Source organism: Dermacentor variabilis, chromosome 4 (assembly GCF_050947875.1).
Source record: "Dermacentor variabilis isolate Ectoservices chromosome 4, ASM5094787v1, whole genome shotgun sequence".
NCBI classification, from domain to species: Eukaryota; Metazoa; Arthropoda; class Arachnida; order Ixodida; family Ixodidae; genus Dermacentor; species Dermacentor variabilis.
The window spans coordinates 79138765-79151530 of NC_134571.1; the positions used below are offsets into that span (position 1 = coordinate 79138765).

The window sequence follows — 12766 nt, forward strand, 5'->3', positions numbered from 1 at the left end:
CTCCCGTTCGTACTTCAACACCTCTTCGTTAAGTGCAACGCCTGGCATTCTCGTGCCTGTATGAGACTATTGGGGGCGAGCTTCACCACTGGAAGAGCTGGCGCCGCCGTCGGCGTGACGTGGAATGAGGGACCACGTAGACATAACGTCCGCGTCAGCTGCTTCGGAAGCGCCGAAGCGAGCTGAAACCGAAAGTTTAAAGTGCCACCTGCGCTGCGGTTCTGATTAAGTGGTGAGGATTTCCCGCCTAGGGTGTCTGCTTGACAACATTTGAAAGCACTATAATAGGTAGTGAATGCCTTTGGAGGCGTGCAGCATGGTAGGCTACTGTTCGTTGCCGCAGTGCCGGACGTACGCAACGGAGCCCAGTGTCAGCCTTATTCACACGTAGCCGCAGGACAAGAAGCTGCGTGAACCTTGGCTCGCGAAACTTAGAATCGGCAAGCAGTCATAGCTTACAACTTGGCCATACAGCAAGCACAGACGCGAGGAAGATTTCTGCTACGGCGTCGGGACTGCGATTTTCGGTGAGTAGCAGAAAACGCGCAATGAGACGCTCGCCCTCGCGCGCTGCCCGGCTAATGTCATGAAGATTTGGTCTATGAACTAGTTGATGCTAGATAATGGCAAGTTCACTGGGTTGGAAAGAGAGCGGTAAGAAGCACATTAAAGAAAGGCATGGCATAAGCTCGTATGTTTGTGTTAGCATCAAAGAATGAATGTACTGGATGAAGAAAAAAAAGCAGCGGCAAATCGCTCACTAAGAAGACCGATAAGCATACAGTGCGAGGCAACTTGAGAAATAATGATATTGAAAACTGCAAGACTTTAGAAAAAAAATGAAGATTGAATCATCGCGACGACACATCGCAAGTCACCGCCGTAGGCGTCGAAATCCCCAGTTATAACGGTATTATTTTTGAACAGCTCTGATAGTGTACACGCACCAAGTGTTGTTTGTGTACTGTCAAATGTTCATATGCCATATGCTGCGACCTAAAGCTCATGGCACGGTGCGAAAACGTGCTCGCAGCGAAAGCGAAACATTGTGTGCGGACATGCATGCAAACGCGCAGTCGGTCACCGCGAACCCGTGCGATCCGGCTGCCTTGGGGCTTCGTTCTGCTATGCTCCATTTGGTTACACAGAAAGTCCACTATAGGAACCTATTTTACATAGTTTGCTCTGAGCGAGTGCCTATCTTTCACGCAAGAAGCCAGTTCGGTGGACTCCATCGCGGCGACCGCGCGCAGCGGGCGTTCACTGTACGTATTCGATAAAGAGATAGCGTCTGTAAACCATTCTGTGCTTTCTGTTTGCCTAAGGTAATTATTTTGACAGTGAAAAACTTCCCTCGTTTCGAGAATATTTGCAGAAATGTGCACGAAGGCTCGGCGTGGTATTTCTATTGAGCGCCGATAGCCTAACCTATGTGGAGCATGCCGTGTTATCCCTCATACTACGCAAGAGAGGCGTTTCCGATAGATGGCGACTCCGCAAGTCCTCGCCCCCAATAAGTTGCGAAGAGGAACGGAAGAAAACTGACTGAAGAAAAGCACGCTCACATCCATGAAGCTCATGTTTCCCGAGGCGATCCCGATGGCGGCGTCGAAGGAACTGTCGATGATGCCCCACGTCCATGCGCACAAGATCAGCCTAGGCTTCTGCTGCAAGTTCAACTATTATGTTAACCTCGCTACTTTATCGTTTGATGAGGCGTGCATTGTAATGGCTCCAGGGCCATGTGTGGCTGAACTGCGCCAAACTATGGTCGAACCACAAGATAGCGTACAATATTCGAAATTCACGCGTTGCTTCTCTTCGAGCTCCAGAGGACATGAACAACGGAATACCTGAAAATTTGTGGCGTCGAGGCACCACAAGCTTGAACGACGTGTGAACAAGTACATGCAGACTATAGTTAAGCGACTAAAAAAAATGGCACTAACCTGACTTCGGCAACAGCACAACTCTTCCAAGTCACTAATCACCGATGCACAACAAATTGTTTGTTGCTCACTGGTATTACGTGTAGTACACACATCACGAAGGTGGGTTCCATAACTGAAGTCAATTTTTCGTGTTTTTAGCGCTTTCACCCTGCCAGCAATGACGTGCTGTTTCCGTCTAAATGGTGCTTTGTAACTATCAAGCTGAAACTGGCTTTAGCACTCAAATGCGCAAGGAATAAACTTGTGCCAGAGCTACTCCTTGCATACGCAAGCATCAAGACGCTTTTCCTAAATCGCAAGTATGCATCTACAAGCTGCATTTCTGAACAGCTTATGTTCGCTCAGATCATCGTCCAAACTACAAGTAAGTGTGAACTATTCGTGATAGCGCATAGCACCAACGATGATTTCGTCCTCGCCATAAAACAATTTAGCTTCATTCGTAACGCAATCTAAAACTGACTGCGCCACCATTAGCTTGACAAACTCTTGACAGAAAGCTACCTTAAAAAATGGGAAGAGGGACCATTGCACCTATAGCTACATTTGCAAATGGGAAAGCGTGTCATATTTGCGCAACATTGTTTCAACTTTGTAGAAAGAATGTAGTGTTCGGTTTGCTTTATAAGATTGGTCAGCAGCCTGCGCACCTAAGTTGACCGAAAGAAGCATAGGGGGGGCAGAAGCCGATTTGAAGTGTTGTCTTTAGAGCAAGATGATGATAAGGTATACAGTACGGTCAACCAACACTTCCTGTAGTTGACACTATGTCTGCATACCTTAAATCGTGACATCGCTCGCAATGTCAGAAAGTCGATTGCAAAATTCTTCTTTTGTAGAAAGAAGACCCATGCGAAGCATCGCTTCCGTCCTTCAAAAACATGTACAGGCTACCTGCCTTCGCACGTGACGTCAGGGGCGCTATAACGTAGAGCTATTCCAAACTGTTCTATTCCAATCCTGCATCAGCCCTCGACGGTTGGTCAAAAAATTTTCGGGCTAGCCCCACTGCGTCTGTCTGTCCCGCGACATCACGAAAACCACAAAAACGCCTCATCTGATAAGTTGTTTGCGCACTGATTATGCATGATTAGACCGAATGAAAGAAAAATTATAAGTTCTGATTCGACGCCTGTTTTTTTTTTTTTTGCCATTAGTGAAAAAGGCGTGGATTGACCAATTGCTATTGGTCAAACATTTTCAAGCTGTTCCCACTTCCCCTGTCTTTCCCGCAACGTCACAAAACCGCGAAAACTCACCGCGCCAAAGTGATGTGTAGGCGTTAAATACGCATTAATATGCCGAACAAAACTGATTTTTTTTTCTGAATAGCCGGAGACTGGCCCGTTCTGAAAGGAATATAAGATGGCTGCCCACCGATCGCTCTGGCTACTCGGAGCTGCCGAGGCGCATGTCTTTACTTGCGTAAAATAAACAATTTTGAGTGGCAGTACAAAGTTATCGTGACCCTTGGGCACGTATATATATATATATATATATATATATATATATATACGACATCGCTCTGCCAACGCTTCTTTGCTTAAGATCCGTTTTGGCGGCATCTTTAACCTCCCCTTGCACGTCGCCGCGATTTGCCACCAGCTACCGCAAGCTAATTAAGGGAAGCGGACCAATCGCAGACGCCGGCACCACCCTCCTCATTCAGTTATTTACTTTTACTGTACTGGCTCAGCGTTATTGAAACTCTCTCCTCTTAAGCGTGCTTCTCGCCTCTTTTCAGCCAATTAGATAACAAAAAATGCTCAATGTAGGCAATGTTATTCGCTTTGAAAACAAAAAAAGTGACGTCCTATAAACGAGAAGCACGTTTGATTGGGCTTTTCAAGCAACCCTGCGGGTTACTGGCTGATGCTTGCGTCGGTGGTTACGTAAGTTTGACGTCAGGAGACTGGAATAAGAACAGATTGGAATAGTTTTGTGTTCTAGGGCCCCAGGTTTCAAAGCATGGAGCCTTTAATCTAAGGATGTAATGGCGGGCTAGTCTTTCTGCGCACTTACACTGTCTACTCCCACGTAGAGGACATAGTCGAACAGAACGCTGATGGCCGCAAACATGCTGACGAAGATGACACCGTCTCTTCGGGCCACTGTGAATTAAAAACATATTCCTTGGTTATTGCAGGCGACATTTTATTTTCATTGTTCTTGGCCTGTGTCTGTATAGGAATTGGACTAGCACTTTCCTTGTGTGCGTATGTATTTTGCAAGTTATTTATTATGATTGTACTTCGTTGTACATAGCTTTGGTATCACTGCTGCCTTTACTGATAAATTTGCGCAGTAAACATTACGCAATATGTTATTCGTTTAATTACAAGGATTGTTTGTGACAAATGTGTATTGTTTTATACGCGCTGTAATGCTGCTAGTATGCAGAGGCAGACCTCTGTCGGGCATTCATTGCCTTTTGCATCTGCCTCCTCTTGAAATTTCTCGTGATTACAAGGAATAAATTCACATTCATAGTAACTCAGGGGAACAATTGCAATGCATGCTAACTGACCTGGAGAGGCAAAGCAGAAGGGTGGGTCTAAAAAATTAATTTGCAGAAAACTAAAGTATTGTTTAATAGTCTCGGAAGAGAACAGCAGCTTACGATAGGTAGCGAGGCACTGAAAGTGGTAAGGGAATACATCTACTTAGGGGAGGTAGTGACCGCGGATCCGGATTATGAGACTGAAATAATCAGAAGAATAAGAATGGGCTGGGGTGCGTTTGGCAGGCATTCTCAGATCATGAACAGCAGGTTGCCATTATCCCTCAAGAGAAAAGTGTATAACAGCTGTGTCTTACCAGTACTCACGTACGGGGCAGAAACCTGGAGGCTTACGAAAAGGGTTCTACTTAAATTGAGGACGACGCAACGAGCTGTGGAAAGGAGAATGATGGGTGTAACGTTAAGGGATAAGAAAAGAGCAGATTGGGTGAGGGAACAAACGCGAGTTAATGACATCTTAGTTGAAATCAAGAAAAAGAAATGGGGGGGGGGGGGGGGGCCATGGGCAGGACACGTAATGAGGAGGGAAGATAACCGATGGTCATTAAGGGTTACGGACTGGATTCCAGGGGAAGGGAAGCGTAGCAAGGGGCGGCAGAAAGTTCGGTGGGCGGACGAGATTAAGAAGTTTGCAGGGCCAGAATTAGTACATGACCGGGGTAGTTGGAGAATTATGAGAGAGGCATTTGCCCTGCAGTGGGCGTAACCAGGCTGATGATGATGATGATGATGAAATTCACATTCGCATTAAAAGAAAACATCTGTGAGCGTGGTCTGTCGGCTCGTGTCCTCCAGCATGCAAGGTTACGTCTCTACACACACACAAGCGCGACAAATGACGACGGCATGACGTGTCAAAGCTGTAGCTATACTATCTCCTGGTTGTCGCCTCCGCTTCCGGGTCGACGTCGTGCCACAAGCGCCATTCATTGTTGTGCCACATGCTTACCGTCCTCAGTCCGTTATACGTTCTCTTCGACTGCACAATACCGTAACAGCCTTTAGACTGTTTATCGTGGCGAACAAACGCGCTGTGTGGTTGGGTGTTCCTTGGCGTACTCAAGTTTACACCTAAAGGTTCGTTATGTTTGTGTCCATGCTTTGAAAAACAGGCACCTACAAAGAATATATGCACTCAGAAAACGCACCTTATATTGAAGCAATGAAGCTTCGTCGCCAAGACAGCACGCCACTGTGCCGGTACTCACTGTATTTGTCAAGATTCTTGACGTCAGGCATCACGCTTTCGACCTGGCTTCTGAGTTGCTGGGCCTGGGCGGGCAGCAACTCTTGGTACCGCATGAAGAGGTACACGAGGTTGAACATGTTGACGCACTGCAGCATAGACCAAGCACTTAGTGGTCAGCGCCTGCGTTGTGTCCTTCCTTCTCATCGTTTGTTCTGTCTCTTCGCCGCCTTCTTAGCGTCTATATGCTTGGAACAGTTGAAGCTTGCGCATTTTCAAAGGGCCCCTAAGATAAAGACCATCTGTGATTCTTGAAAAAACAATCGTGTGCTCTTTCCCGGGTTTTCCCTATCCCTTCATCACACGTCGTTACGCCAACAGGGTCGTGCAGGTGCCGTAACTAGGCCAAAAGCTATAGAGTGCAGAAGGAGACATCACTTCCGATCCATTCGCTAGCACGCCCTTGCGATGCAGTCCCTCGGGCGCTCTTGTTCGTCGCCTTGCTTGTCTGTCGTGCTAAATCAACTGATTTCAAACTTCGCACGTGTAAGCGCGTTTCGCATTGCGCGCGCGGTGGCAAAAGCGTGTAGCCGAAAAGAGCAAAGTCACGATAAGCGGAAGTTGGTGATGTTCTTAAACAACAGCGCCAACGTGACTTCCTGTACTAACGCAATGTCTATGCGCCCTCAAGAGAAGTACCCTGTGAGGAAGAAATAGGGAGTGTTGCGAAGGCGAGGGAGAGACTGTTTGTTCGCCTTCGAGCGCGGAGTAGTTTAGGAGCCACCGTAATGGAGTTGGAAAATTGATAAATGCCTAAAACAGAAGTATGAGTGTGTGGCTGGGGTCACGCCCACGTCTATATTCATGATACGTGGCTCACCGCCGTGAAGTGCCAACTGCTCTCAACATTCGTGCTGCTTAGCACTCTCTCCCAACTACACTTTCCAGCGCTGCAGGAAGTTGTCATTGAACACGTCTGAAGCAAAGAGGAGGAACGATGACACGACCAAGTGACTGTGGGAAACTGCCCCTTAAGTCACAAGTGGAGATAAAAGAGGAATAAAGGGAATGCAGACACATGGCTTCAGCACAGTTCAATTTTGTGTTCACTGCTTTCTGTGTTCGTTTTAATGCGGCTGGATTCGGGACGCAGCACATTTTGTCTAACACTCGAGTTCTTGCGCCGTAATATCACTGCTAGCACTCTCTTCTTAAGTACAAAAAGTATTCCTTGGCAGCACACGTATGGTTGGCTAACATCATGTCAGTTCCACAGTCAACTTTAACCAACGCTTTTTGCTATTGGAAAAATTCCGAGTAAAATATGAAACAACCGTATGGTCTTCTTAAGAGAAAGCTTTATCTCGGGCCCAACTCCGACGCGGCCTATTCAAATACATGTAAAACGCAGAAACGCTTTCCTGAGACAGCCCCCGCCGGACCAATTTTAACGAAATTTGTTGAACTTGAGAGAGAAAGTTAAATTCTAGTGACCATTCGGAGAATAACTTCGATTTACGGCCTGAATTTCGTTACAAGTATATTCAAAATTAGGAATCTTTGAACAAAATAGAAGCGCGAAGTTTACAAATTAATAGCTCAGCATCAAGAACAGATATCCTGGTTCTGTAAACGGCAACCATTAGATCATTGAAAGCGGGCAAATTCGATATGTCATTCTATATCTTGCGTGAATTTGTTACGTTGTGTACGAGGCTTCTGCAAAAGCTGTATTTCCATATTGCTGTATTTTTTTAGATTCATGTGTGACATATCAATTTTGTACTATTAGATGAAATTCCCATAATTGTGATATCATTTTTCATTGCTGAGTTACGGATTTGTAAACTTGATAGTTTCGTTTTCGGAAAATTTGCGATTTCTCCCTATTTTTAATAAAAAATTGACGACTAATTCAAGAATTCGAAACCAATAGTCACTAGATTTTAAGTTTTTCGTTTAAATGCAATAAACCTTGTCAAATTTGGTGCAGTGGTTACCAAGGAAACCGAATTCTCATTTTACATGCATTTAGATAAGAGCACCCGAGCTAAAGCTTTCTCTTAAGACTTCCATATTCATGTGTCGAAATTAAAAACAAATATTTACCAGCAAAATGGCAATTTCATACCTATCAGATTATGTGTTGACGTGTTGAAAGGGAAGACATGATTTTCGATGCTCCATTGAAGTCATCCTTATGATAAAGTTAAACATAATCAGAAAAGGTACGCTGAAGCCAGTCGACTTAATTCAACTGGCCATGAATAACAGCGCGAGCCTGCCGCAGTAAACTACGTTGCCCGAGTGACTGTAGTAACAGACGGCTACTGCGACCTTTATCTTGTGCTTTCATGGGAGGCTATAATACAAGACTGAAACAAAAATGTTCTTCCATCCCCCCCCCTAATCTTCTTTGTAACCAGATTAAAACGATAGAAATAACGTCACAAACACTGTGAACACCACGTTCAACCATTTGTAAATATTTCCCAACTCACAGACAACGTGACCAGCGCAGACATTCGAGCGAAAAGTGCATCTCAGTGTTATGTCTCCCACCAGAATCTTGTAAAAGTAAGCACTGATCTCGTCCTCGCCATCTACAGCTTCGAAGGGACGAAAGTTTAGTCGTTAGGGGGAAAAAGATAGCGCAAGTAGCCGGAGGCCGGAGTGGCGATATTACAGTATGCGGTACTGCAGTTCGCGAAATCGCCGAAGCTATTGGGGGCGAGGACTTAACCGAGTCGCCATCTGTCGGTAGCGCCTCGCTTGCGTAGTATGAGGGATATGGTGGCGCGCTCCTCATAGGTTTGCCTGTCGGCGCTCCATAAAGACACCACGCGGGCGTTCTTCCTGGGCATTTCTGTAAGTACTTTCGAAACGAGGGAAATTTTTTACTGCCGAAATAATAATCTTAGGCAAACAGAAAGCACAGAATGGTTCACAGACGCTCTCCTTTTACCGAATACGCACAGTGAACGCCCGCTGAGCGCGGTCGCCGCGATGGAGTCCACCGAACTAGCTTCTCGCGTGAAAGATAGGCAATCGCTGAGAGCAAACTATGTAAAATAGGTTCCTATAGTGGGCTGTCTGTATAGCCAAATGGGGCATAAAGAATGAAGCCCCAAGGCAGCCGGATCGCACGGGTTCGTGGTGACCGACTGCGCGTCTGCATGCATGTCCGCACACAATGTTTCGTTTCGTGCCGTGAGCTTTAGGACCGATAAACGTACAGTGTGAGTCAACTTGAGAAATAATGATATTGAAACGTCCAAGAATTCAGAAAAAAGAAAGGTGGAATCGTCGTGACGGCACATCACAAGTCGCCGTAGGCGTCGAAGTCCTTAGTTATAACGAAATTATTTTTGAGCGGCTCTGATAGTCCACGCAACAATGGTGGCTTGTGTACTGTCAGATGCTCATATGCTGATAGTGATCTAAAGAAAGGAAAGACGCGTGATTCTGCGAGGGTTGCAGAATCAAGTTGCCGCCGAGAGGACCCTATCGTTCAGAATCAAATTCTTTGCAACAATATATCGTGAATTCGAAACGGTTAAACAGAGCTGCGCTCAAAATTCGCATTAGGGAGTATCGTAATCGTCGGTGAACTTTTTTCATTCTAGCATTTTTGTACACATGTCCTTAATCTTTCTTTTTTTTTTTCTCAAAACTTCTCTACCTACCTTGTACCTCCACCAATGCCTGTAACAGATCCGGTCGTATCAATCTCTGCCCTGCTATTGTTCCATCAACACTCTAAACGCATCTTGCTTATCTCGTTTGCTGACCGATTGATGCTTTCGTCCATTTTAAATCCAAGAGCCTCTGGTTACATTAACTACGGGTCTCACTGGGCGAGAATCCCTTCTCGTTCCCTAAGGATATGCTGAGTAGTTTGCGGATTTTTGCTGCAGCATACACATACCTCATCATGTTGCGAATATTTGCTCCGGACTGCCCATTGTGCTATCCTACAGGTTTTGCCTTATAATTTCTTTCTTCGCATTCTTGTAATACTCCATGGTCGTTTTTGCTTCCATTCTTTGCATCTAATTCGCTGTCTCTGATTCTCTCACTTTCTTTCTGATGACTCCTGCTGGTTTTCCATTTAAGCCATGGAGGAAGGAAGTTAAAAACATTACGTCACACAGCCAGCCTTGGCAAGTGAACGCTCCGTGACGCCAGTCACTTTGCTCAGTGTCGGCCCAACACGTGACCTCTTGCGTCGAGATCACGGAGAAAGAATCGAGATTTGTCGAGACGTTTGGTTCCCAGTAGCTATGCTAGTAGTCTTTATTCGGCGCACGCCTGACGGTTGTTCTGCCGTGGCTCTGCCTGTGGAGCGGGAACACTAAAACCAACCGCCCACCTTGACGTGACGATCACGTGTTGAGCCGACAGGTTTGGCTTCAATCGCGTTGCGCGATGATCCCTCCAAACTTTTCCCTTACTCCATGATTTACACTTTCAATTACCCTGTACTTGGTTGCCAACTTTTTGGACCTCCTCCGGCAGTCTTCATCCTGGACTGCCACGGAATCTGGTGGCATTTTAAATGTACAGTCAGCCTCAAAAGTTTACGGACCACGGGATCGCGGCAAACGTTCAATTTCCGAGCAGCCTGTAACAGCAGTCAGTAAAACTGAACATCACAATGTTGTTTACACATAATGGTAGATGCTGTAAATTCGAATACTAGGCTGCGTTGTGAGGCTGCGCAGATATTGAGCTTTTTCTCGGATTTCGTGTTCCGTAAGATATTGTGGTTGACTGTACAACACATTCATTTTTCGTCGTCGGTGACGATGCGGTAGCGGTACGTCTCGCGTAATGTATCAATTTTCTAAAAAAAAAAAGCAGTGGCGACTAAATGAATACGCGTTTGTCGCATAGTGTCGCCTGGACCTATCCTTATGTCCCATCCGGTTATGTTAACTTATAGTTGGTTGTTCAACGTTGAAGATGATGAAAGCCGTTGTCCGCGTGGTGGGGCACAGGCCTGTGGTCTGAAGAGGTTAGTAATGGTACGGCCGTTACACACATACCTTTCGAATTGAGTGCCTGGGTGAGGATCTGCCACCATGCCTCGAGAGAAATGAAACCATCAAGCCTGTCGCTGGTACGAGGAGCAGCGTCCCATGGCACACCTGTCATGTCACTGCTCCACTGGCAAGGTTGGAGGTGCGCACATATCGATATCAGAACTGCAACCTTTAGGCACTGAATTCACGTGTGCAAAGGGGAACGCTAATGTGGTAGGGAAGGGAAGAGTACATGAACAGCAAGAACGCTTATGTACTGTTCTTCTTTTCCCTTTGCACAAATGCCACACCGACCAGCCCACAAATTCAGTACACTGAATTCAAGTGTTCAATACCTCCGATAAACGAAAGCCCGCTTTAACGAGGTCTGTGGCCTGTCGCATACGCGTGCAGTTCAGAACGGACTGCGTCAAACACTGCGCGACAAAATAATAAAGAAAAAAAGACGTACGAAGCAGAAGGCCGCCAGTGCCTTGATTGTTCCTGGTGTGTTAGTGAAGCACATCTCCTCGTCTGGAATAGAGAACGCGATCGTAGTAAAGGCAAAATGTTGAGAGAAAAGGTGCAGCCACAGAAATTGACAAAGCAGTTCTAAATTATTTTTCCTTTCTTTCGCGCACACGTCGCGAGGAAATGGTTACCTATACTTATTTCAGGCAACACCGGGAAGATTAACAGCGTATTGAAGCATTTTTGACGTGGAAAGGAGCTCACCGACGCAATGTGGGCCGGCGCTCGATACGACGAGTTTCTTCTTCTTTGACGTCCCTCTGACCTCGCTCACGCGGAAGAAGCCCTCTTCCCGCCGCTCTGAGGCTGCACACGTGAGGCGAATCCGATAAGGTAGCCTCAGTAAATAGCTGAAAGACTTTCCTTAATTTCTTTTATTGAAGATCTATTACCTTATTTACTTTTTTTTATCATTTCATCTTGCAGCCGAGCTGACGTAACCGTCTGTCTGAAGCATGAAAGCAGATTACGAATTTTGCTCAGCGAAAAGAAAACAAAGAAAGAACAGGAATGAAGTCGTGATTTTGTTTGTTGTTTCCTTTCTTTCTCTCTCTCTTTTCTTTCTTTTTTTTTCTTCTTCACATCAAACTTCAGACAAGCCAAGCGTTAAAATGTGCCACGCCACGTGTCATGCTATTATAAGTGTCGTCGCAAAGAGCCTCGTCTAAATCCGCGCGGTTCGGGCGAGCGAGCCAAACGGGTTACGAAACCGCGGTTTATTCTGGAACTAACGTCCGCGTGTCTCGAACGGTTACGTCAAGTGTGTGCGCACTGAATATTTGAACGCCCACTCGCACGAGCTATGTGCAAGGTATATGTAAACTGGTAGTGAAGCTTCGATAGAAGCCCACAAGAAAATGGCGGCTCGTTGCAACCGTCGCCACCTACGTATCGTGGGGACAACTAACAGCAAGCAAAAAATTTTTTAAAAAAACAAGAAAGTGACGTCACAACTGGAAATGACAGTGACGTCAAGGTCTTATGCTGCTTGGCGCGAATGTCTGAATTTCATTGGCGTCCGGCATTTCGACAGTCGGCAGTCATGGGTAGAAAGTAATAGAATACTCGGAGAACTTCAGAACGGGTTCAGAAGTGGTAGGCGCTTAGATGATAGCCTGTTCGTGCTTACCCAGTGCATAGAAATAGCTAAGGCGGAAAATAGACCTCTGTATTTAGCCTTCCTGGACATAAGTGGTGCATACGACAATGTGAACAGGGAACTCCTGTGGAACATATTAAAAGCTGAAGGTATCGGTCATGAGCTAATTGATTTTCTACAGGAACTATACCGAGAAAATAATGTTGAGATAACATGGGAAGGAATTAAGAGTACGACAACTGTTGAGGTTCACAAAGGGTTAAGGCAAGGTTGTCCTCTATCACCGCAGCTGTTCATGCTTTATATGATAAGCGTGGAAAGAAGGTTACAACGAAGCAATCTAGGGTATAATCTGTCGTACAGATTAGGCGAAAAGGTTGTTGAGCAACGACTACCGGGTTTAATCTATGCGGACGATATTGTACTGTTAGCAGATAGCCAGGAAGATTTGCA

General features: G+C 45.8%; 1 protein-coding gene across 1 annotated transcript in view; it reads right to left on the reverse strand.

The window, feature by feature from the left end:
• LOC142577837 (uncharacterized) overlaps window positions 1–11212 on the reverse strand; it is a 28041-nt gene extending 16829 nt beyond the window's left edge. Inside the window, exons 1-4 of the mRNA XM_075687281.1 lie at window positions 11156–11212; window positions 5682–5808; window positions 3975–4063; window positions 1566–1667 (exon numbers count right to left, since the gene is read on the reverse strand). Of these exons, the coding sequence (XP_075543396.1) occupies window positions 1566–1667; window positions 3975–4063; window positions 5682–5808; window positions 11156–11209 (372 nt within the window). The 5' untranslated portion in view covers window positions 11210–11212. The remainder of the gene's footprint in view (window positions 1–1565; window positions 1668–3974; window positions 4064–5681; window positions 5809–11155) is intronic.
• Window positions 11213–12766: the final 1554 nt, after the last annotated feature.